This window comes from Myodes glareolus, chromosome X (genome assembly GCF_982192425.1).
Source record: "Myodes glareolus chromosome X, mMyoGla1.1, whole genome shotgun sequence".
Classification (NCBI taxonomy): Eukaryota; Metazoa; Chordata; class Mammalia; order Rodentia; family Cricetidae; genus Myodes; species Myodes glareolus.
Genome location: NC_142053.1, coordinates 123,191,020 through 123,217,886, shown reverse-complemented (window position 1 = coordinate 123,217,886; position 26,867 = coordinate 123,191,020). Strand labels below are relative to the sequence as shown.

Below are 26,867 nucleotides of genomic sequence, written 5' to 3'. Positions count from 1 at the left end.
TGAAGACCAGCTGAGACATCCAGCTTAGTGGCTTGATCAACTACCAGATTGATTCTTGGCCTTTCCTTTGTGATCAGACAGCCATTGTTAGACTAACCAGCCCATGGCCTAACAAATCCCCCTTTGGTACAGCTTCATTCTATTAGCTGTATTCCTTCAGTGAACTAAGACTTATACAGTCACTAACCCTAGCGGCCACCAACTATTCATTAATTCTTATCCACAACAATAATGTATTGATGCCATACACATATTTACTTGCTATAATTAATACATATATTTACCATTATCAAGCTACAGCAAGTATTAGCAAAGCATAATAAAAAATGCATTGAAATAAATATTAGTTTCAATTTACATAGAAAAATAAAGGGTAGTAAACGTTGTGGCTATGGACAACAGAAAATCAACAGTATTATATATGTTTATAACAAGAGGATTAATGTGGGTTTTAAGATGTCTCAAAACAATTAACTCCCTGGCTCCCTTCAATATGAACCTAATACCATTGGTCCATTTCACAATTACCTCCCACCCCAGCCCCCCAAAATCCTACAATATAATAAGCCAACATGCAATACTAACTACTCCAGAGGCTGGAGGAGGATTCGAAGTTTAAGCCAACTTGGGCTGTACAGTGAGTGAGTTTTAGGACCCTGGATCCAATCCCTAGTATTAAATAAGAAAAAAAGAAAAGGAAAGCAAAAGAGGGAGGGGAGAGGAGGGGAAGGAGGGGAGGGGAGGGGAGGAGAGAAAGAGAAGGGAGGGAGGGAGGGAGGGAGGAGAGAATAAGAAAACCAAATGGTCTAACAATTATTCTTATAATATTCATGTCATATTGTACCAGATGTTGTGAGTCACCTAGTAAATGTGTATGTGCATCAGCTCTACATATATATCATACCACACTGTCTTAAACAAGTGAACTGAGCTGCACAAATTCTGGTATCCCGGGGGGGGGGGGGAGCCATCCCTCAAAGATATTAAGGAGCACCTGCATTTTCATCTTGCTGGCACTTTCAAAGTGAGCTATCACTAGCAAAATCTGTTCTCTCTGTATGAGGATGTTATTCCTGCACACGTTTCTACCTTTTATTCTGTTTTGCTTCTTGATAATATAGCTCAGGTAGGTGACAGGTATCTATTGGCATACCCGGAAACATGCTGCTAACTTTTGGGGTATGTCCCTGAAATGTCTGTGGAATGTTAGAACATGGCTTATTTACTGCTTCCCCTACCACATAGGGGCATGAACTTAAGAAGTCATATCCTTCTAAATGTCAACCAACCAAAAATGAATGAAAAAGGTGGGGCATTGACTTCTCCTCAAGTCTAACAAATTGGCTTTTTCTTCTCAGTAACTTACCCTAACTACTTTGCAATAGGAATGATGACCAAGGGTTTAAGACGTAGCACAGGGCAGAACGATTGCCTGCTACCTCCAAGGCTCTACACATTGCATTCCCAGCACCAAAAAGAAAACCAAGAACTGCCCAGTGTCATACTTCCACCCATTCTACCTCATTAGTTTTCATCCACTTCTACTCGATAATCAGAATCCCCTCATCCTTGTCAGGCCAGAGATATTCAGTGGCTATACTGATTCCAACTCCTTCCCTTTTCAGTCCCTGCTGAAATGACAATCTAGTATTCATAGATCCTGTATTAAATAAATAACACTTTCAAATGTTAAAATTCCAAACCTCATATTCCTTTATCTCTGAGTTGTTCGACAGTGGACAAGAGGAAGATAAAGTTGGTTATCCTGCAGTGTCTCCCTGGGAAGGTTTTATAAAGGCCACGTACAGGGCCTTCCCACAAACAGCAGCATTTCTAAGGTGACAAAACTAGGTCATGCCTTTTCTCTAACACGAAGTAGGTCCCTGCCAGGATAAGACAGCTGAAGATAGCAGTTCCAAGAGAGAATGCTCCTGAGGTGACAAGCTAAATGTTCTGGCTGGAAATCAGATGGAAAGAATCCAAAGGACTCAAGGCTTGTAGGTAGGGAAGACCCTACATCAATGAGGAACACACAGATGACTACACAGAATCTGTGATCTCCATGGGAAGGCTCGCTCTACTCACTCCTGAATATCTCATTCCCCCAGCCCTCTTGCCAGCCCAGGAACTGAAAATACGCCTTTCAGGAAGGATTTGGCCACAGGAAGTCAAGACATTACCTGAGTATTCCAGATATGGACACACTTGTCAAAGGACCCGCTGGCCAAATATTTCCCATCAGGGCTGAATGCCACACTGTAGACAGGCTCTTGATGCTTGGTCAGTGTGTGGATGCAAACGCCTCGCTCCACATCCCACAGTCGAACCGTAGAATCAAATGAAGCACTAGGAAGACGGCAGGGAAAACAACCACAGAAATGGGTTGGTTTTTCAAGATCTTTATGATGTATCTCATGCGAACTGCCTATTAGTAATATTTGAAACATACTTGAATTTGCTTCAAGGGAGCATTCTAGTGAGCCTTTTCTCTCCAGAGAAAAGTGAAGCTGCCACCAAACAGAACTGAGGACGTTGTACAAGCTGGATATGTACTTTCCCACTTAGCTACTGTGTTCATTTCTTTCTCTAGTTCCCTCACCTCTGAACACAAAATGTTTTTGTATACTACTCAACTAACCTTTCTAAAACACCATCATTGTTTATAATATACCTGCTTGAACAACTACAAATCCAGCCAGGTACAACTAAAAAAAAAAATTTAAAAGCTGAGTAAAGATGCACTTCCACATAAGAAAATCTAAACCCACACGTGCATATAGAACCACAGTGACAAGGGCTACAGAGTTTAATAATTTTCAGATTTAAAAGAACACCACATATCACATAGCTGTTACCGCCTGGCTTTCTACATCTCCAATGGTCTCACAATGTTCAGTGTGTCCTTTTGTTCTTTTAACAGGATAATATATTTGTTTCTGATATGTATTATGTGATAGAAAGAAGCATTTCCCTAGTCATTAAAAATGACCGCTACATGTAGTACTACATCACTGATATGCAAGTGGGTTTTTGGATAATTATTAAAAAAGGAGAATTAAGACCTTGGGGTTCTTCTAGTTCAGTCACTCAGTGTTTGGAGTTATTTGTGTGAGTTTTTGGTGGTGATGTGTACGCCTATCAAGTGACCTACCACTGAGGTATAATCAAGAGTCACCATCTATTCTTGGAGACAGTCTTTGGTTGAACACTTACCACAAAGTTGTTCTCACTGCCAGGAAAGGCTGCTCACCCGACTACTACCTTACAGCAGAACCTATTGTCACTTCCTCCTCAAGCCTCTGGAACAACACAGACCAAGCTTCCCATTGCTCCTTAGAAACCAAACTTTCCTTTGGGGGTCTGGTCTTGTCCAGACTAAGTGCATAAATTCAAACCCCTAAGATTCATATCACGGTTTCCAGATCATTCTCAAAGTCCTGGATTCTGGCTCATAATGGCCTTAGTTCATCTGTCTAAATGCTCTCATTAAACTACCAAGAGGAGGGATGGTGTGTACTCTGTGGTACACTACTTGTCCAGCATGCACAAGGCAAGAGCTTCCACCCCTGCACCAAAAGCCCAAGAATGGATTGTTATGTTTCCTGGACTTTAACATGCATCAGGATACAACAGTTCTGTTGTCTAAAGTCCAAAGTGACTTGGTTTGGATGAGATACCTTTGGCCCCTTGCTTCTGGGCCTTAGTTAATCAACAGTTTCAACATTAAGAGATCCGGGTCACCTTTGGCTAAAGCAGGGAATCACTTATCTCTAGTCAAAATTCCAGTACCATAGCCCTGAATGGAGCTTCAAGAACAAACTTGAGCCCCAAGCCAAACTCTTATTTTCCTCTCTTTGCCTTAAAAACTTTCACTCTAGTAAGCCAGCCCTCCATACCTGCACATTCATAATTTTATAACTGTGGATAAAAAAACCATTGAGGGGGAAGGGGAAAATGCATTATTGTGAAGGCTTATAACTCTAATGTCTCAGAGGAAGTGGTACATAGCAAGTTCCAGGTACTCAGGGCTACATGAGACTCCATCTCAAACAAACCAAGCCAAACTCATAAAAACTGTATTGGATATGTACAGACCTTTTTGTTGGTCACTTTTACCTAAACTACAGTCTAAGAACGACTCATATAGCATTTTCATTTTATGGGTAATACAGGCCATTTAGAGATATTTAAAGTACAGAGGAATGCACTTAGAGGCTGTAGGCAAAGGGGAAGTAAGCATCTATGGATTTTGTTACCCACAGGGGGTCCCAGAACCACCTCCATGGATACTGAGGGAGGTTATACTTCCATGTCCTTGGCCCCCTTTGCAGTGAACTCCCATGTTGTTCAGTTTGGAAGGGATTCAACCCTGCTATTTCTAAGTGTGAGTGAGTCTTCCCATCTGAGTTACTCACTAAGCAATAGGGAGTGAAGCTACGTTCAGGAAGCAGACAGAGCTGTGAAGTTGCCCTGCTTTACCTTGCTAACATGATGTTAGAGTTTGGGTTGCTGGTGGCTGGTCCTGTGGGACTCCACTTGATGGTATATATCTCTTTGCTGTGAGCTTGGAGGTCATGGACACATGCATCCTGCTTCATACTCCAGATCTGGAAGAGACATTGGTAACAGTGTGAGCTAATATTGTGTCCCTAATTAAGAAAGGCTCAATATCATTCATTCTAGTGCACCTAAGGTATCATTTAGGCAGCAGGTCTGGGAGATATTCACAAGCCAGCAAGCAGTCAGCCAGGCACATTAGCAGGTGGCTGTAAGGATGTGCCAAAGCACAGAGTTAAGCTAAATCTACAAGGATGCTGGTGGACAGGCCATAGGAAGGATAAGTCTCTCACTAGGAATCATGCCCCAGATGTCAAAAACTCCATAGAAGAACGAGACATTTAGTTTAGAAACCAGGAAAACCAAGGAGAAAAGACAATGTCAAAGTAACGGTCCAGGTGATTAGGGTATAAAGGGCTGTGTGACATAGAAAGATTTGCATAGGACTAACCACCTCATCCCTTTAGAAACCAACATTACCTTTAATGTCATGTCATCAGAGCAGGAGGCTAGCAACATTCCAGAAGGATCCCATTTGATAGCATTGACCTCATTCTGCAAGAGAGCACAGCATTTCACAAAGAAATCAGAGTCTTTATGTAGAAAGGCTGGCACTCATCAGGGGCAGCAGCATGCTACCAGCGCTGCAGTGCAGAGGGACTTTCAGGAGTTCACAGGATATCAAAGACCACAACACAAGAACACACCCATATTCTTCCCTCAGTTTGCTTTTCATTCATGAAAAAATACTGATATATATTACAAAAGAATAACCACACTTATATTCATATTTCTTTAGGGGAAATTTCATTATTAAGGAAGCCAAATGAAGAATTTGCATACAACAAGCACAGCTAACTAAATCAATTATTTATTGCTTCTTGAGACAGGGTCTCATGATGCAGTACAGGCTAGGAAGGACCTCCTTATGTATCCCATGATGGTCTGGAACTATTCTGTCAGCCTTCTGAGTATTAATTAGAATTACAGGTATATGCCATCAAGCAGAGCTAAAGCTAGTTTGTTTGATTCATTCATTTATTCGTTCATTACTTGGTGTTTTTTTTTTTTTTTTTTTGAGACAGGCCTTCTCTGTGTAGCCCTGGCTGTACTGAAACTCACTCTGTAGACCAGGCTAGCCTTGAACTCAGGGATCCGCCTACCTCTGTCTCCTGTATACTGGGATTAAAGATGTGCAGCACTACCACCACTGGGTTAAAACTGTTTGTTTTTAAAAGTGAACTTTGATAATCACTTTCTGTGCTTTTAATATAGCAGCTCCTCTTCATCACTCTATTGAAACAGTTGTAACTTGCTAGATGGAAGGTAAAGGTAGGCAAAGGTTTCATGCCATCCAAATGCACAAAGATAACAGGGAAACTACACCCAGTCAAGAAAAGGTACTGAGAAATAAAATCCATCGTCTTGTGGATTTGTGTTGTGTAGCAGTTTCCTCTGAAGTTAAAAACTTCCATTTCGAAGGGAAACTTCTTAAGACAGGATGTTTTCAGGGAGTTGTAAGATGAAATACTACAGGGAAGCTCATTAAGACAAGAAATGAGCAACTCAAAAAAATCTCCAGGAAGTCCCTGACACTAACCAGATCCACCAGCCCATCACCTCCAATCACAAGAGTGTATACATGCAGAAAAGACTGCTGAGTCACTCTCAGATAAACATAGGTCCCTGGAAATAGCAGAGGTCAGTTGAACTGTCTAGAAGAAACAAAGACAGGCTACTTGACTGATCAAGCCACACAGAAAGGGAGGGTCTATGGTTGTTACACTGAGCTCCAGGTTTTCACTTTTCAAAAGGTTATCACCCATACTGAAGTGAGTTTTGATGGTGCAGCTGTCTTTGAGACATTTCTACTTCTGCTAGTAACCCCACTAAAACCCACTGGTTTATCAAGCTGGATTTTGGGACCATACAACAAGGAAACTGTCAGGTTTTCTTTGTTTCTGAGTATCAGAAACCCCAAGACTGGAGGAGAAAGGCTTCTGGTACAGAAGGAAGAAGGGGATGTGGTTATATCAAGGGCCACCTGCAGCTCCACCATACTGACAGGGACAGCATGCAGAGCAAGGGGCAGAGGAAAAGATAGTGGAATTTATTGTCTAGGGGATCTCTTTAGAGGGGTCTTGAGAACACTACTGCCGTTAACTGCCTCTTCAACCAAGTCAGCTGTCTTGCCCTAACAAACAGCTTCACACACCAGATTGTTTTCTAAATAACTTCATACTTCAATGTTGTGGTTGATCCCCTTTGTAAGGACACCAAGTTTTGAAGGGTGTGAAATTGGAAGAAGCTGGGAAGAGGAAGGGTGTGAGTACAGAGCAGCATAGAGGGTTAATGTGACAGTGTGTGCCTATCTGTGAGCCTGAGTGTAAATGAGGCAATGTGTATGTCTTCAACTAACTGCAGCTGTAGAGAAAACTCACAGGCAAATCTCTACATGACCTGTCTGTCTCTAGCTGATCCATCTGCAATTCCCCATGGAAATGCCCCATGCTTCCTTCCTGGGAGTAGAGCTTTCTTTCTTGCTGTCCTTTTGCATCTCAAGTCAAACTTCTAGAACCTGCACACAGTCTTGGGAAGTAACAGGTTCAGAACCCAAATAGGTAGAGCACTCAGCATCAGTGAGAATCATTTATGGAACCAGAAGGCAGGGTATGAGAGAAGTAAATTCTAAGCAGGGAAACAAAAATCAGACATAAAATGGGTACCCCTATTAAAAACTGGGAAACAGACTGGAGTTAGAAGAGAAACAGCTTCAGAATAAAACAGAGGTTAGCAGAAAGCCACTCTGAGGTATTCCCAGGACCACTGAAACTTCAGCTGGGTTAATTCCATCACTCACAGCAGGCACTACGACTCTAAGCAGCAAAGCATGGTAGATCAAGTGGTCTCCCCTGTGCAGTTAACTTTTAATGCACTCACTGAAAAGATGGCGCCTACATCACACTTTTACAACTCCCAACTCTGAGGATCAGAACTGCTACTCACAGTATGTCCTTGGAAGGTTTTGACCGGGCGGTCACAGCTAAGCCTGCACACATGAATGCACATGTCTGTGCTGCATGAGGCAAAGGTAGTGTTGTTTTGCCAGTCCACATCCAAGGCAGGTGCTGCACGGCAAGAGGCAAGAGAGGACATTCACTTTATTAACTGAATACAGAGTTTGGCAATGCAAACAAAAGCATCACCCAGGGGTCTTGTCTAGTGACCAGGAATGCCCAGTTCCAGTGTGAATTAGCTCTACTGAAACCATGAAAACCATCCTTCATAGACCTTAAAGATACTTTCCTTCCAATTTACAAGCATTAAGATGCCTATGCAGAGAGACCCCACCTTTTGATGAAAGAGGAAAAAAACAAAAACAAAAACAAAAACAAAAAACACAGGGACAGACCCAGTTACGTGTAAAAGGGAGGTAGCAGTTATTTTTTGGCCAGGACACCGATTTTGTTATTGCCACTACTTTGTTTCACATTAGTCCCAAGGTTCTTGAAATGCTTCCGCTCTTATACAATACCATGTAAGCTTAAATAAAAACAAATTTTTAAAAAGAAAGAAACTCCTGGGACTGCTTCTGTATAGCCCCAACAACAAACCTACCTGAATGAAAAGGAAACTGTTGTTTGGCTTCTCCTGTGTGGGCATCCCAAATTATTGTTGTCTGTACTCCGCAAACAGAGGGAAAAGTCAGTTACTATTCTTCTCAAAGAATTATCTAGAAGAATGTCTTATAAAAGAAAACACAACCAGCCCCCTTTCCTTCTAGGAAATAAATTTAACAACGTATTTTATTTTATCCCTATGTATAGACAAACTGATATCGTTTATACATGCAAGAATGTAAAGTATTTATACAACACTTGTCATTTCTGTATTTCTGACCTAAGTCTATGATGTACATGTGCGTTTAATGTGCGAAGACTTAATGTGCGTTTCACACTCAATAATGCGAATGTCACATTAATGAAAGTAACTAGTACACAGCAGCCTTCACCAGTATGTGGGAAATCTACCAAAACTGATGGGAATTTCCTCTCAGCTTTCAAACCTAGAAAACCATTAAGTAACAGTTCAGAAGGCACACCCGCATATCCTTTGGACACTGTTCCAAAGGAGTGCCACAGGAACGAACATCTCCAACAATCCCCCATCACTCTATAAACTGGGGGAATAGGGGAACCGCCATAAATCCAAAGTATGGACTGAGAAATCAAACAATGAGTCAGCCTCATGAGTTTCTGTGAAGTATGACACTGTATTGGGTCTCAGAGAATTCTGCCATCTATAATGGGAAAGAGTGGTTTATCAGGTGAGGAAAGGTTTAGCCAAGGGAAGGAAAAAGAGTCTGTGATTACGAACTGTTTAGTGAATTAAAGTCAACACAGAAACTGCTTCCTGGATTAACAAACTCCATTTTACTGCCGCCTAGATTAATACAACATTTGGAGAATTTTTTTCTTCTTTTTATCACTGGGCTGAGAGCACATTCTGAATGAAGGTCTACAGAAGTAAATGTATTATGAATTTACATAAATGTATTATGTATTTTGTTTTGTTCAAAGTCAGCAGTAAGATCAAACCAGAGAAATTTGAACCTAAATGAGTTATATTGCCAAAGAAGCCAACAGGCTAAAAATAAATCCAGATCCATAGCTAAAAGGGGTGCATTAAAAGCTGATACTCACTCACCTTATCTACACCAGCACTCAAAATATAATTCCCCTTTTTGTTCCACTTCAAGGCAAAGATGGGGCCTTTATGCTGACCTAAGGTGCTGGCTAGGTTACCTGAGATAGGAAAACACAGACATGATGACTTTACAGTCACCAACTGTTCACTCATAAAGTCCATCTTATTCAACACAAGAGGGATGTGAAACTTACCATCTTCTGTCCATATTCTTGCAAAGCCATCATAGGAACCTGTTGCCAACAGTGTCCCATCGCTCTGGGGGACAGAAAAAAGACAAAGTATATTAGTATCTGGGTACTTTCCTGGGTCTCCTTCCCACATGGAGCTGTGTGAAAGTTAGCCTTCTCACAGGCAACACATGCTCACAATGATGGGAACAATTTCCCATCCCCAGACTGCGATCTGTCCACTAGGACCTGATCATGAGTCCCTGATACCAACACCCCAGGGTGGAAGCTGAGACAGAACTGTCTGCTTCCTTCTGTTTGCATATGTTTCATCAGGAAGGAAGCTGTATAATCATCTAAATACATGAATTGCTTACATTCCAGTCCAGTGAGGTGACATCCTTATTACTGGGAACGTCGTGTCCACCTTCGCGTATACAGTGCCTCAGCACGAGCTGTGTGGAGCCCCCGTTGCTGTTCTCATTAAGGTTCCATATCCTTGCAGTGGAGTCTCCAGATCTGCAAAACCAACATGAAGTGTTTAGTTCTGGTTCAAAGGGGGAAATGGGACTAATGTGTGCAAGGTCTCACATCATTAGCATGTGCTCTGTCTTTTCCACCCCTCTTGTTCAATTTATATCCTTATCCCCCTCTTCTGCTTACTGACTTGAGATATGTCTGCCTTGCTCCCCACCCGACAAAGAAACAGCTGGACCACTGGCTTCACCACAGTAGAAGGTACACCAAACAGCCTGTTCCTCAGTCTGTACACATTAAGAAGATACGGCAAACGTGTGCTTTCCTCAAGAACTGTGCCAGAAAGCCCCTTCCAGACCCAGATGCATTCCTGTCCCAAATCCTTACCCAGAAGCAAGTAGATCACTAACAGGATTCCAGGCACAAATAAACACCTCAGATTCATGGCCCCGAAGGACCGTCGCTTTGCTTGATGGAATTTCAACCTCCCCATCTATTTCCATTGGTTTTGAATGATTATCTGTCAAACAAACATGAAAACATACATGACTCACCAACTCACTAAAAAACTGCATCCTTAGACACTACTGTTTTAAAACTACTTTGTTATTTATGTACCAAAATCACAATACATCTAATGACTGCAAAAGTGGACATTTCTGTAGTTTGGTCCACAGTCTGTGTTTCTGTTTAGACAGTGATATGCTGTGTATTTGTTCCCAAAGTGTTCGTGTGCTGGAAGCTTGGTGTCCACATGTAGACACAATAGCAGGTAGTGTCTAGTGGAAAGTCACTGGTAGCCATTTCCAGGATGCTCTGACTTCTTTGTCTCCCATGATGCTCTTCTACCTTGTGCTTCTGCCTCCACGTTCACCATGGTCACGGCCATGTGTAGGCATTGCCTGTGAGCTGACCTGAGTCTTTTCTCCTTCTAAACCAGTTGCCTCAGATATGTCATTACAGGAACACAAAGCAAACTTGCACGGCCACTCTCAAGAGAATCATGCAAGAAGGCCAATGATTTGGCTCCACCAGACAGAGTGCTAGTCCTGGAGGACTGATGGGTCTGAGTGCACTGCTCCAAAGTCTTGTTGAAGAAAGAGAACCATTTCTGAATGTTGTCCCTCTAAACATAGTAGCAGCAGAAAGGAGAAGTTACCTTGCAGCAGTAATACAAGAGCAGACCGTGAATCTTGAGGTCGGCACCCCAGGCCCAAGGAACGGTGTGGAAATCAGAAACCTCAGTAGGTGGCAGCAGGGGTATAAACAGCTACTAGAGCCGTGGGTGCACATGGAATATACCTTCTCTGTCGTGAGTTGTCAGTGTGCATTAAGACATATGTTCACCCCTGCTCTATCCATGTGCAGGGCTGATGTAGACGTCACCCTACCTGTTCTGATAGCATAATTTATCCCTTAGCATGGGACACCAGTGGGAAGCTGGGATTGAAGGTTACTACAAATGACACACTTTTATGTTGGGTGACTTACTTATAGAAGCTCCCCTTATAATGTGGCTACTCACAGAGGAGCAATACTTTCTAAAACCAAGGGATATGAATGAAGTTGTACAAGATGGAGATCTTGTGGACAGATCAGAAGCAAGGATCAGAAAACAATTTAACAGACTGACAGTGGGCAGCACTTTAAAGTTTCCTTCAGCTATATACAGATTCACAAGGAAAAACAAAGAAAAACACAACCATGTCTCCTGAAGACCAGATAACTCTCCACTTACTTATTGCATGGGCTCCATTCTCTTCCCCATTCACGGTGGCTTCTCCATTCTTTGGTGGGTTCTGCTGGGCAGCAGCTGCTGGTGTTGTGGCTGCTGTGGTTGTGGCTGTGGCTGCGGCAGCTGCCGCTGCCGCAGCCACTGCACTTGCTTGCTGCTGAGCGAGCTTCTCCCGAAAGGCTTGCTGTCTTGTCTGTACCACATCAGGCATCACAGCATCAATCAACGATAGGGACTCAATGGGACGCCCATCAAATACCGTGCCATCCTAGGAAATCAAGACAAGGGTTACCCATCAGCTACCATGGACCAGATAATTTGATATGAACTAGGAATAGGTGCAAAGAATTTTTGTGGTGGGACAGGGATCGAGGGCAAAGAGGAACAGGGAAGTGGATGAGGAGGACTGTTCATAGACAGCAGTGAAGATCATCTTTAGTGGAGATTTGATAGATGTCAATCCAAATTTTGGCATTAAGAGCATCTGAATAGTTTTCCTTTTATCCTATGATAAAACCTACTACAATCAATGACTATTTAACCAGTAGGGTAGGACTGCCTCCTTGAAGGATATGTCTCAATGTGGGAGAGCCATTTTCAGTCATCAACAGTGGGAGCATGGGCTTATCTCGCCATCTAGTGGGCAGAGCATGACATGCTGCTCACCATCCTCAGGTGCACTGGAAATCCCTCCTCTGAGCACTACAGCCACAGAACCCTGAGGGATGCTCCCACCAGAGTGGGCATCTCTACAATGGCCACCATTAACAATGAAGGAGCAATGAGCCCAATATGAAGCCAACTAACTGTACTACTCAGAATAGGCTTCTTAGTCCATCTGATTTAATAAGCCCTGGATGTGCTCAATAATGATTCTCTTGTCTCTGCATAGAGATGAAATAGCACCACGATACTCCAGACAACAGGTTCACTTGATCCTAATGCATACGTTTTACAGTACTTTATGTAGTTCCTACCCATTATACAAACATTTCCACACATCCTTAAATACACAGAAGTTCCTCCCTCAGGAAACACTACAGGTATTTGAATCAGGAAGCTCCACATACCTCCAGGCTGTCTGCTGGATGAGAAACCATGTTCCCATATGCTCTGAACTTCAATTATCCCGGAAACAGAAAGGCACAAGTTTCGGTTGAATACTATCTAAACAACACATCGCGCCCAGTGGGTTTTTTGGTTTGTTTTTGTGTTCAAATTATAATACAATGTGAAAAATAAGGAAAATAATACAACATGGTACAATATCACCCATCAGTCTCTTGGCCCTGCATTCTGGCCATTAAGTGGCCCAGGCTGATCAGTCTTGATCCTTCTACATTACTTCCCTCTTTCATAGAGAGCCTCAGCAAACAAGTGACTGTGTCACAAAACATGGTCATGTGGCTGGGGAGATGTCTCAGTCAGTGAGAGTACTGGCTGCTCTTCTAGATGACCTGGGTTCAGGTCTCAGCACCCACATGGTAGCTCACAAGTATCTGTAATGTTCATTTCAGGCAACCCCATGCCCCTTCTGGCTGTTGCAGACACCAGAAACCCATTGTGGTATACAGACACGGATATAGGCAAAACACACATACACATAAAATACAAATTAACTAATGAATTTAAAAAAGAGGTCACTGTCAATACTGTCACATTTAAATCATATTCTTGGAGTTCCTTCTTTTAAGGCCTGGAAATGTAACAAAGATTATCTACACACAGACAAACAAAAACCTCTTAGAAGATGAGAGAAATGGAAATCAGACATTACTTTTGTGTTCTGAAGGACAATTTTTAAAGTTAAAAGAGAATACAGAAAGAAAGCCTGAGCAAGGTATTTCTAAAGGTGGACTATGGTGGAGAGAAGAAGGTGGTATGTGCTGGAGCAAGTCAATCAAAATATGTATGAAAAAGTAATAAGGAAACTTGCTCTTTTGTAAGTTAAAACAAAGTATGAGCAGAGGTATCCTACGTGCATAGCTAAAGCTGCTCCCAGAAGCCAAAGACTATTTTTTAAAAAGCTGCCAAAGGTCTGTTAACTCTTTATAGGTTGCTGGTTTGGTAGGCCCTAAAAACCAAAATAATACAGGTTATTTATTGCCACTGATGTCAATTTCCCACCAGAACTAGTTACTAAGACTCTGTTGCTGGCCTTTAAGAAGCAAGACACAAATCAAGCAGGAACTGAGATGGATAGGGTATCTTTCATAGGGCTAGAAGGTACTATGAAAACTTCAGAGAAAGAATTGCTACTCAGCTATGAACCCCACATGCTTTATATCACCAACCTGCCAGGCAAGATGTGTCCACTGTCACAACAGCGGCCCGACTGTTATAAGGGTAGTTAACTGTTTTCTGATTGGATTTGAGATCTATTTCACAAGTCAGAATTTGTATCTGGTACTGTAAACCTGGCCAAAGCCTGTGGCTGGGGAAGGTACTGTTATGGTTTTGCTAAATGGACATGATGTGCTTATCAAATTCTAGATATTTATGTTTAAGATCATAGATTAGTGCTGCTCTTAGCTTTGCAGTGGGTAATACTCACTATAGAAAGTTGTACTGGTAAAAGTGAAGAAAATAAATGATCACTGAATGTGTAGCTCTAAATCAGACATCTATATCACTTACTCCAAGGCTCAGTCAGGAAACATCAAAGAAGGATGGTGACAAGCGAGAAAATGTAAGAACAGGAGAAATGGGTAGAGTGTTCAGAAAAATTGCTGGTCAAATTTCCCTTTGGTTATGTCCCCTCTCAGTTTCAGACAAAACACAGTTAGAGCTCTCTCTGGCCAGTGTGCCCTGGAAAATCAGAAAGAGAGCTTGCCTGCCCATGCATACACTGGGCCAAAGCAGATAAAAGAATGAATTGATTGTTTTCATAAGTCAACACCTTATGATTCTGCAAACCTACACAAGGGGGCACCCAAATCTTGCTGATGGTGCAGTGGCCAGTCTGTAGCCTCCACTTTTTCCCAAGTACCTTAGAATGCATGCCAGACCAATGTAGTAGAACCACACACTCTCCAGAGATCTGCTGGGCAGGGGATGGGGTGGGGTTCTGGAACTCTGCCACATTCTCAGGAATGAACATACCTCATTGATACTGATCTCCGCCTCCACATACTGCAGTCCCTTCTGAAGAATGGAGATGAGGGCAGCCGGCGGCACTAGTGTTCCATTGATGTTGGACTGGCTAATGTGGCTTTCGATCCCAAACGTGAAGGCGGAGTGGGAAAAACCTGCAGGAAGAGGGAAGCAGAGGTAGGTGAGAGTAAAGTAGGGAGAAGGGTGTGGGCTGGAGATGTGAACATGGAACTGTGTGCACTAAGGGGCTGCAGAATGGAAGCTCAGCTTCTGAATGAGGGTTGAGCAGGCAGGGGGAATAGGAAACGCAGGAGAAAGGAAGAATGGTGATGATGTGTGAGTAAAACTAGCCTTTGATGACAAGGCTTGGCATGGGTGGTGGGGAAAGGAACACAGATCCATACCCTTGCAAAGCAAGCACTTTACCTACTGGGCCCTTAAATGTACTTTAACTTGCACTTTCAACTTAAGATAGGTTTAAGGGAAGTTAACTATATCCGGCACTGAGAAGGGTACTATACTTTAGCTGTGACATGTCCCCAAAGGCCCATATGAAAAGATTAGAGTGACAATCAGTGGCACAATTGGGTGGTGATGGGGCCTTTAAGAAGTGGGAGAGTTCAGGTCATCAGGTGTGACATTTAAAGGGGACACTAGTGACTTCCCTATCCTTCCCATTTTTTTCTCTTTGCTTCCTGGTCACCATGAGGTAAGCTACTTTGCCATGCCATATACTCCCATCACCATGTTCTCCCACAAAACAGTCCTAAAAGCACCCAAAGCAAACAAAAAATGGACTAAGGCTTCTGAAGACAGAGCAACCACTTCCCCTTTAATTTGCTTTGCTTGAGGTATGAAAGAAATCTAACTAACAGAACTACACATGTAACTCTGGAAGATGGGAACACATTATATCTCAAGAGTGTGACCATTTGAATAGGTTCCTTGTGGGTATAATTTATTAAAAACAAGTAGGCTGAGACCCTAGAGTAGTGGTTCTCAACCTTGCTAATGCTGTGACCCTTTAATACAGTTCCTCACTGGGCGGTGGTGGTGCACTCTAATCCCAGCACTTAGAAGCAGAGGCAGGCAGATCTCTGTGAGTTCGAGGCCAGCCTGGTCTCCAAGAGCTAGTTCCAGGACAGCTAAGACTGTTACACAGAAAAACCAAAATAAATAAATGAACAAACAAATAGAAATATAGTTTCTAATGCTGTGGTGATCCCCCAACCATAAAATTATTCCATTGGTATTTTGTAACTGTAATCTTTCCACTGTTATGAATCGTAATGTAAGTATCTGTGTTTTCTGATGGTCTTAGGTAGGTGACCACTGTGAAAGGGCTATTTGGGGTCATGACCCACAGCCTGAGAACCAGTGATATGAACCAATATGACTTCTTCCTTGCAAAAGGAGATGTGGATACATTGAGACATCAGGACCAAGGTGATGCAGCTTTAAACCAGGGGATGCTAAAGATCGTTAACAGGCCATCAAAGTAAGGAGAGACGTGAAACTGACTCCCCACACAGCCCTCAGAAGGAGACACTTGCCAACGACTTCACCAGAAACTTCTATTCTCTATTAGGGAAGTGAACATTGGGGGTTACCTATTGGCCCCCAGTGACTTGTTGCTTAAGCTGCATGGCTAGATATCAGAATGAGTTTTCATTAGCATTGTTTTGTAGGTCTTAAATATCTTAAAGTTGTTAAAATTAAAAAATATTTTACTTGAGAACTACTATCTCTCATTACAGAAATCACACTGACCATGACAAAATAGAATTTTGTCCCACACGAGGCTTTCTGAGCACACCTGCTGCTACTACCCACATAGCCTATTTTGTCAATAGGAGACTTATGTGTCTAGTCTTTTTGTTTTGTTTTGTTTTGTAAGACTGGGTTTCTCTGTGCATCAGCCCTAACTGTCCTGCAACTCAGTATGTAGACCAGGTTGGCCTCAAACTTACAGAGATCCACCTGCTCTCCCTCCAGAGTGCTGCAATTAAAGGCATGCACCACTACCACCTGGCCTAGTCTAACTATATACCATGAAGCAACATTTTGACAATGTCTCACTCATTATGTTGACCGGGCTGGCCTTGAACTCAGAGATCTACCTGTCTTTGTTTCCCAAGTGCAAGGATTAAAGGCACATTTGTCATCAGGCCTGGCTCAACTGCTCTTGATAGTAACTTCAATTTGATTTACTTCTGTCATGAGAAGAAAGATCATCCTCCCACATTCCAATCCAGGAATGAAGTGCCCCCCAAACCACTCTTTCATCCCTAATACTCTTACAAAACGGGTCCTTAGGTGTTTTTGATGATCCTATATAGCCTGGTTTGCACTGGTGGGTAACCATTCTGCCCAATGAACTCCCTTCAGAAAAGCAAGCTGTTACCTGATTCCTGGAGGTAGCGATATACCAGAAAGTTCACCTCGTCGCTGGTAATGCTCATCTTAGCCTCACCTTGCGGCGATGAGGTCTTCGTCTCTATCAAGTGGGAGCCACCCTCTGTTAGAAAAACACCAGAAATACTGTTTTGAATATATTGTGTGTATTTATCTTCTGAATATATGTATGTGTGTGTTTGTGTGTTGGGGAGTGCTACGGATAGGTCCAGGGCCTTGAGTATGTTAGGCAAATGCTCTACTACTGAACTACAGCCCTATGATTTTTAAATAATGTTCATACTTTTGTACACATGATGGAAATTAATGACTGATTCACATTATATTTTGTAATTGTATGATTATATAAAAATTTCATTGTAGCTCAGGGCCTAGCCTACCTATGGCCCTGGTTGATCTCCACCAAAACACGTGCACACAGAGTAACTACATACAAATATGTTAGACACAGATAACAATACTAAACACTGCATTTGCATTTACTATCATATATTACAACATCACATACATATTATATGTTGACCAATTACCATCATATTATAGAAGATAAATGTATTCATATGTGCATATATGTGACAGCTGATTTTAATTGTCAACTTGACACAATCTAGGGTGGCTTGGGAGGAGAGTCTCAATAAAAGACTATCTAGATCAGGATAGCCTATGGCTGTCTGTGAGGGAGTCTCTTTATTGTGTTAATTGATAAGAAAAATCCCAGCTCACTGTGGTACCCAGGTGGGGCTGAGTCCTGAGTGTAGGAATAAAGAAAAAGCAACCTGAGCACATGCTCACATTCAAATTCCCTTTGTTCTTCCTGTGAACTAGCTGCTTCAAGTTCCTGTCTTGACTTCTCAGTGTTGGACTGTATCACAAAATTGTAAGCCAAATAAACCCTTTCTCTCTTAGGGTGGTAGGTATCTTATAGAAACAAAAAAAAAATGCAACTAGGAGTGTGTGTGCATTACGTATGTGTGTTAAACATACCCCAGGTAAAATGGTTTTCCCCAAAGAGAAAAGCTGGTATAAATTTTAGGTCTGGATAGACTAAGATATAAACCATACTAAGGAAGCCAGATTTAGGGTCAAGAGAACGCACAATCAGCTGACTTTGTATTCAGTGAAACTGCAGGGCATTATAATTAAGAATGTGCTTAGTAACAGAATCCTGCCCATATGGAACCCTGACCAGACATGAGCAGATGTGGCTGGGTCAGGCACTAAGCACTTGCCCACACAGAACACACCTGAGCAGTCAGAGTAGTGATGTCAAGTCTTCCTTGGGAGAATGATGGTGTGGTCCTGGGGCAATAATGCATCACAGTGTCTTCCACTGAGGAAGTTTAAAGGGGTTGGTACCATACACCTAAAGGTTATTCTACCTACAGGGCATGAGCAGCTCTAAGGAAGGTGAATAAGTGTGTGAGACTGAGTAGCTTACACATGGCACCTTGACATTTCTGTGTCATGGCTCCAAGTGAAGAGGTGCAGTGCGGTAACCATGGGGGACAGAGAGAATCTCATGAAAATAGACTCTGCTGCATCAGTCTACTAAGAATGATGAATTAATAAGAAGAAAATGCATTGTATGCATGTATGAAATTGTCAAAGAACTAATGAAAATATAGCTTTAAAAATGCTTATCTTCCTTAGGTGATAGTAATGTATTTGTGCAAGCACTGCCACAAAAATTTGTTACTTGATGCCTTAGGGGGAAGAAATATAGACTCAATAAATACCTATAAATTCAGTGTAATCTCACAAAAGTGTAACTTAAAAAAATTAGACAATGCAGTAATGTGTACAGGAAAACACTAGGGCCTGACACCTTGAGCAGCCCAGCAGACCCTTGGTGAGGCTGAGTATTTTCATAATGATAACAGTCTAAGCTGCAATGACAGGCATACAGTCTCAGGGTTTCTCCACCTCTCACACAGCTGCAAACCTCTGATTTTTCTATCAACAATTTGTTACAAGGCAGTGGAAGTGCAGAGGTCACACAGAGTTAGAATGACAGGAAGAAAACAATTTGGAAAACGGGTTTTTACCAAAACAAGTAACCTATAGTTTTCAGTATTATTCTCCAGGCTAGCTATACATTTGTGGAAGGTAATAAAGTGCTGGAGACTTAGTTCAGTGGTTAAGAGTACACACTGCTTGTGCTAGCACCCATGCCAGGCGGCTCACAACTTCCTGTAACTCCAACTCCAGGGAATCTCAACCTCATTTCCCCTTTGTATTTTTAAAGAATACTTATTTGTATTTTAGGTGTATGAGTGTTTCTGCCTGCATACAAGTATGTGTATCAGGTGTATGCAGTATCCAAAGAGGCCAGATGGGGTGCCATAGCCTCTGGAACTACAATTATATACTTGTGAGCAGTCATGTGGATGCTGGGAACAGAATCTGGGTCCTCTGCAAGAGCAACAAGTGCTCTTAAGTGCTGGGCTTTCTCTCCAGGCCCCATATCCTCTTTTTTTTCAATTAAAAATATGCATAGGGTATATTGCATGTCAGTGTCTGCAGAGGACAGAAGGCGGCATCTGAGGCCGAGACTCAAGTTACAGGCAGTTAGGGGCTGCTGATCCCCATGTCCTCTTTTTATACCACAGAGTTCATATAATTAATGCTGCCCATCTATGCATGGGTATGGGGTCATCCACTGGAGCATGAACAAACCATCCTTAAATAGAACTGATTATTCCTCATCTAGTAGCCCCTCAGCTCAGGGTGGGGGGGGGGTAAGCTTGTGAGTCTCTCTCCTACCCATGCTGGAATGGTGACTGGTTTGATGTGGCACAGGCAACAACTACTGTGTATTTGTGAGTTCAATGGTTGTGTCAAGAAGATACTATTTTGCAGTAGTCCCCCAACCACTGGCACTTACAGTCTTTGCACTTCTTCTTCGGCAATATTCTCTGAGTCTTGGGAATAGGGGCTATATGACAGATATTCCATTATGTTAGCCAGTATTCTTATCTGACAGCTCTGAAAATGTTGCCAAAATTACTCAAAGGGGCCACGTGAATGAGTCAGGAAAACATACCACAGTCATCACGTAGACTCAGGCCCTGTTTCCTAGTAACAGTTCACATCACTGATTGTCACTCAGGAAAGGAGAGGCTGACAAAGCCCAGCAAAGGAAGCAGCAGTGCAGAAACCCATGCTGGCCATCTGGTATCCGGTCACTTGCAAGTGGAAACCCAGCTCTCCTTTAAGACTTGATTAGTTAGTAGGATGGCACCCACTTCAGCCTGGAGCTCTGAGAGGCTCCAGGAAACTTTCTGCAACCCTCCTAGTTATGAATAAAAGAGAACATTTGCTACGTTCATAGATATATGCCCAGCCTCAAACAGAATGGGGAAGACAAGAGTGTTTCATCTGAGTTTATTTTCTCGCCTGAACTAGTTTTCAATAGAGACACCTTCAAGTAGTTGATGTGATGTCTTTGGAGTTGGAATTGTACAGGAAAGGAAATAAAAAAATTCCATTTGTAGTTGAATCCACAACTTATCAATCCCCTCTCCCCCCTTTCCTGTCCTGCAAAACAAAAGAAAAAGAAAATGGCATTAAGGTTGATGGCATCTCTGAACCTCCTGCACTAGAGAGAAGTATCAACAGAAATAGTAATTTGGTGTTAAAGACTTCAAGAAATTAAGAGAACATTATACCTACTGTTTTTGTTTGTCTGTCTTCTTTTCAAGACTTTAAGGTTGCAGAAGTTTCTGTTCCTTCACAAAACAGGTCAAGATTTAGTATCCACAGACCGTTAAGTGATTTATTTATTATCAGTTTTCAGGTGTGCTTAACAGAATTTGATAGCTATTAATCGTTGAGAAACAAGACGATTGCGCAAAATCAACAAGTTCTAAATTGCTATGTAATATATTTAAAAATGGAAACTGGAGACTTCCCTATCCCAGAGACGGTGCTGCTGTAAATTCATTACTTGCCACCAGAGGGCAACCTTGTTCTGCAGTGGAGAAGATGGTGCAAGGTGCTCAAATTTTAGCGTGGGTGATACATCTGATACATCATTATATGGCAAAAATTCTCCTTTCACAGTTTGTCCCATGATGCAGAGAACTTTTATGGCCATGACAAACTGTCTGTGTTTCTCAGGGAGGTAAGAAAGTGTCTTGTTCCTGCTATTAGCCTGCTGTTCTTTATGCAGTACAAAGGAATTAACTACTGAGACTCAGAGTTAGGGGTCCTGTTTCCACGAGGACCCAAGACAGCCAACCAGTGGATGAAAATGGTCTCGAAGTACCCCTTCCAGCAAGGACAGGGAATCCAAATGCATGTATGGATACTAAATAACTTTTAAATAAGGGTACTTCTCTCTGCTGTATTAGTCTCAGCAGCTCTTACCTCCCTGGTTTCTTTCTCCATAACATCTTTAGTCTATAAGTTAAATTCATGTGCATTCCATAATCAGTAGTACTTCAAGACAAAACTGTTAATTATAGGGAGCTGGCTTTCAGAATTTTCTTATGGCCACAAAAATGGACTAATACAATGACCCTTGAGTCCTCTCTGTCTTTCCTGTTCTACTGTAGATGTTTCTTTGTTTGTACATCAGATTAACAATGGGATAAGGGAAGGAGATAAAACCAAAAAGGTGGCCAATATTCATTTTATAGTTTGATCCCAATTGTGGAAGATTTGCAAACGAGGAAAGGTTGGGAAGAAAGCACAGTGGAATAAAATGCTGTCTTTAAAACAATATTTAGAAGAAAATGCCTATGCTAGTGTTGCGCAGGAAAAAATAGTAGTACATGTGGGTTAGGGAGGTGGCTCAGTGAGGAAAGCAGCACCTGACATGTACCTCTGGCCTCTGAGAGAGCCTGCTTGTATCAAGAACAAGCACACTCCCAGTCATAGGTGCACACCTTTATACCCCACCCACCACCCCACACAAATCGGTCAATCAACAAAAAAAGGAGGTGTGTGCATGGTACTACATTTTGCTTTGCTTTGTGTGTTTACACCCTCATCTTCATTCATAACTAGCTCTAGGGACAGTTATATTGAATTTACATCACTGTGTGTGCTTTTTGTATTTTCCATTATCTATTACAAACATGAACTGTTTTATATTTATTAAAATATAATTAAAATCCAGCAAAGATTAAGTATAGGATTGAGAAAGGAGAAGGGAGTCTTCCGTTAGAAAAAGAACTCTGCTTTTCACATAAGATTATCCTCACCAAAAGGCATGCCAAAAAAGTTGTACTGTGCCTGGCTGCCTTATTGCGTTAATTAAAATTTGCCCTCCCAAGATTTTCTGCTAGACCCCATGTACACACCCATGACAGATGCTAATGTTACACAAAAGGCATGCAAGGAGGCAGACCCAGAAGGCAACATTCTTGGACACGTTTACCTGGTAAGAGCAGACATCTGCTAAGGAAGTCCACTTCACACTAGTGGAGGATGTGCACAAGCCAAGCAGCAAGATTTTCTTAAAATCTTCTCTTCTAAACACAGATTTCTGTCCCCCACGACTGGCAAATCAGGAGGCTTGGAAGATACCAACAGACAGACATAAGCCTGTCTGGGAATCAGGCTCAGCTATAATTGTTGAGGCTTGGCCCCAGTGACCGACCTCCTCTACCTAAGCCTCACTTCCCAAAGTGGCCACAACCTCTCAAAACCATACCACTCACTATCTGGGGACCAAGTGTTCAAATACACAAACTTGTTGGGGCATTCACATCATAACATCTGAAGAGCCTCTTCTCTATACCTGCATGCACAGGCAATTACATTTGGTGATTAAGCGTTTACCAGTTTAAATTCCACAGGCAAAAGACTGATAACATTTTTGTGGTTTTGTTTTATTGCTTGTTTGTTTTTTTTTGAGTCCTGTTTTTTTGGTCCTGTTATATACACCAGGCTGTTATATACACAATTTTCCTACCTCAGCTTCCTGAGTCCTCAGATTAAAGGAATATATCACCATACCTGGTTCAAGATTGGTAATACTTTGTATGGTATTTGTGTAGAGTATGTGTGTAGGCACATATGAGATATAGGGGTGCACATGTGTGCAAATTCAGAAGCCAGACATAGAGAATGGATGTCAATTTCTATTGTTCTCTGCCTTAATTTTTGCCAATGGGTATCTCACTGAACCTGGAGGTTGCCATTTGGGGTAGACTAGCTAGCCAGTGGGCTGCTGGGAATCTACCAGTCCCTCCCCTGCCTCAGAACTAGGTTTAAAAGAGGGCACACAGGACCATCACAAGATTAGAAGACAGAGGAGGGGAGGGGAGGGGAGGGGCCAGTCTGTGACTTTGGTAGGCCTTGCCTCTTAAATATACACTACCAAACTGCTGCCAGCACCTGAACCCTTGGGGGGGGCACACTCAAACCACTGGAGTCAGTATTTACTGCACCCAATTTCTACTTGGGTATTAGTTCCTTATGCTTACCTGACAGGCACTTTACCATCTGAGCCATCTCCCCAGCCCCAAGACTGATAATATCTGAAATGCAAAATAAAATAAAAAGGCAACAGCAGCAGTGAGCAGGGTTCCTCAGTCTCAGTCCTGATAGCAGAAGGCAGCACCTTCTTTGTTTTAAGTTATTCCCATCAAGGGCCTTTGTGGAGCATGTCCCTGACAGTGGAGATTTTAGCTCCAACTCAAAGGGCTAAACAGTTGAGAAACCACTGTGTTCTTCTACCTTAAAGTTAGCAACCACTGCCAGAGTCTATATATACAAGCTGATTGACCTTCAGCAAGTTCAAATGGCTTCAACATAGATCACCTGGCCCACAAAACATAAACCATTAGAAGAGGTTTGCTGACTACTATGGACTGAATACAATGGTTTGAGTGTGCCCTCAAGGATTCAGATGCTGGAAACAGTGTGGTAATAGACATTTAAGAGGCAAGCCCTCCTGAGGTCACAGACTAGTCCCTCCCCTCCTCTGTCTCCTGGTTTTGTGATGTAATCCCTCTTGCATGCATTCCTACCAGTGTGACATGATGACCATGAGGTTAATACAACTACAGGGGCCCTTGCATGAGCCAGACCTATACTGTTTGAACTTTAAGATTCCAGAACTGTGAGCTAAACAAACCTCTCTATTGTAATAAGTAACCAGCCTCACACATTTTCTTTTACTAACAAAATACAGACTAAAACAATGACCCCACCCACCCAATCTCTCTTCATCTTTCTTAGGTAGGTTTTTCCATTTCTACTACAGAAAACAACTGCTTTGGCCCGTCCTGCCTAATGATGCTTACAGTGACATTTGTAAGTGGACAAACCTCACAAACACATCCAACTATTTTAACAAGAGGTCCAAGAAAGGACTATGAACAAGGGATGCTGATCACTACATACTCAATCCAACACCTAATCAAAACATTGAGGCAGAATAATTCCCCTTCCCCATGTTTTCCTTGACTATTCAAAATACAGTCCAAAAGTTCCCAAAACAGGGGGCTGGAGAGGTGGCTCAACAGTTAAGAGGACTGGCTGCTCTTTCAGGACTCAGGTTCTATTCCCAGCACCCTCATGGCAGCTCACGATCTCTAAGTCTAGTTCCAGGGGCCCTGATGTTCTCTTCTAGTGGGCTCCAGGAACAGATATGTTGTACAAACATACATGCAGGCAAAACATCCCCACACATAATACATTAATTCCTTAAAGCTCCAAATATCGATGGACACAACAGTCACTTAAAAAAGATTAATAATTCTCCACTATTCCAGATATGGAAACTATCATATGGTCCAGAAACCCTACCCTGAAATAAATACACCAAAGAAACAAAGCACGTCCACACAAACACTTTCATTCAAGTGTTCAGGACCTCATTTTCTAGAGCGGACAAAAGATGCCCAACAACTGATAAACAGAAAAGGAAATCCAAAACTGCCTGAAATATTATGTATCTCGTTTTCACTAGTTAAACCCATTTTCACTAGTTCTGCTTTAACTTCTGAAAATGACATTGTAAGATTTTCCAAAGGTCTATTTAGTGCATGGGTATGTGGGGTGCACAAGTGGATATGGCATGAACACATGTAGGTCAGAGGTCAAGCTCACGTGGAGTTACACACACAACTGCCTCATGTGACTCTTACATGGATGGGTTCTAAATCCAGGTCCTTATGCTTGCAAGAGGTCATCTTGTGTTTAAAATTAGGAAAGCTTTGTGGAGTTTTAAAGTGAATCCAGTTACTTTAAAAGGTATTAAAAATGAAGCTGAACATATAAAAATATGTAAATAAAACTCTAAAATCAAAAGGAACAATTATTTATTTGTTTATCTGTTTGTTTACTTGCTTGCTTATTTCACTACAGTGCTAGGGATGAAATCCAGGGCTTCATGCATAGTAAGTAAATGTTTTACAGTTGAAGTGCACTCTAACTCCAAGGTAAAAATTTTACAGCATCAGTTTTATTTTGGATGTGCATTTAACTTGATCAGGTGGTGCACATACCGCTGTCTGTTCTCAGGTAAATTCTGGTCTGACTAGATTTATGCAGAGTAATCTGTATGACTTACTACAAAATTTCAAAGTCAGCCAGCAAGTCAATCTGTAGACAGATACAAATCATATTCACAACCTAATGAAGCAGAACATTCACATGTGGGATCCAAATAAAAGCTATACTCCTGTGCCCCATCCCAATAAAAGTTGCAGCTTACATGTAGCTATTGCATGATATTGACAAGAAAGACTGATTACTGAAAGTATTGTCTCCTTATAGTGACACTTGGAGAAGCTTATTTTAACTCAGCCAAGATCCAAAACTTTTAGACAGTCATAAAAGTTGAAAAGTAACCATGGAAACCATAGTAGGTTACTGATGTTCCTTCCTTCCTTCTATCCTTCCCTCCCTCCCTCCTTCAAATTCAGCAGAAAGACCTGCAACTTCTTCCTAAAATATAATTTGAAATCAAGTGCCAAGCTTTGCAGAATGGATGGCAGGCACAAAACAGAGGGACCCCATGAAAGAGGGGCTTACCGTCACAGTGAGTGCATGTGTAGATCTCTGAAGCAATAGGCCACCCAGTATCCGATCATGGACCTTGAGAGGTACCCACAAAGACCAGGACCACCCTGCAGAGAAACAGAAATACTTGTAAAGCAAATGTCATAAAAATCCATGAATCCATGCCCTTCTCACCCCTACTGTCCCTTTGGGGATCCTTCTCATCCTAAGTCAAATTTTACGTTTTATTCATTCACTTTGTTTCCACCATTTGTATGAAGATACAGGTTCTAGATTCATAGACTACAAAATGGAATAGGGATTAAAATAGCTGGTCAGGAATTATTATACATGTAGCAACTCTGACATGATAAAAATCACTACTAGCAGATTCTGTTGGTGCTGCTTTCTTTCACTTAATAATAATGTCCTAGGAAGCACCTTAGTTTTTTAGGACAGTAGTTTATGCAACCTGCGCACACCCTCAGGTAAAGACATGCATAACATTTAGAGTAAATCTAGCATGTTTGTTGGTGCATCGGCATGCCTGCTCATATTTTTGTATTTTTGGCTCCTCTAAAAGCAAAGGCATTATGAACTAATAAATATGTTTTTATTCTTTTGTTTCCCTCGGTGCTAGGGGTAAAACCTAGAGCCTTGCAGGATTCAGGCGAGAGTTCAATCATACCCCAGGTCCATTTCAACCTTTCGAGTGATGATTTTTACAAACTGCCATTTCAAAGTGCCCTGTCTGA

At 42.0% G+C, this 26,867-nt stretch overlaps 1 protein-coding gene across 33 annotated transcripts in view; it reads right to left on the bottom strand.

Moving 5' to 3' along the window:
• Tbl1x (transducin beta like 1 X-linked) overlaps positions 1-26,867 on the bottom strand; it is a 161,071-nt gene that overhangs the window by 5,444 nt on the left and 128,760 nt on the right. For 12 of the 33 annotated variants that reach the window (XM_085685030.2, XM_085685035.2, XM_085685028.2 and 9 more), the window contains 16 exons: positions 26,146-26,240; positions 23,589-23,642; positions 22,538-22,674; positions 20,827-20,882; positions 17,144-17,257; positions 14,749-14,894; positions 11,650-11,914; positions 10,299-10,431; positions 9,812-9,953; positions 9,459-9,522; positions 9,265-9,362; positions 8,176-8,236; positions 7,564-7,685; positions 5,038-5,112; positions 4,480-4,607; positions 2,181-2,346 (listed from right to left, as the gene is read on the bottom strand). In XM_085685030.2, coding sequence (XP_085541156.1) covers positions 2,181-2,346; positions 4,480-4,607; positions 5,038-5,112; positions 7,564-7,685; positions 8,176-8,236; positions 9,265-9,362; positions 9,459-9,522; positions 9,812-9,953; positions 10,299-10,431; positions 11,650-11,914; positions 14,749-14,894; positions 17,144-17,257; positions 20,827-20,882; positions 22,538-22,554 — 1,587 coding nt within the window. In that variant the 5' untranslated portion in view covers positions 22,555-22,674; positions 23,589-23,642; positions 26,146-26,240. Of the gene's footprint in view, positions 1-2,180; positions 2,347-4,479; positions 4,608-5,037; positions 5,113-7,563; positions 7,686-8,175; positions 8,237-9,264; positions 9,363-9,458; positions 9,523-9,811; positions 9,954-10,298; positions 10,432-11,649; positions 11,915-14,748; positions 14,895-17,143; positions 17,258-20,822; positions 20,883-22,537; positions 22,705-23,588; positions 23,643-26,145; positions 26,241-26,867 lie in introns of all 33 variants that reach the window. The other 21 variants (XM_087903065.1, XM_087903064.1, XM_087903057.1 and 18 more) reach the window with 10 other exon arrangements.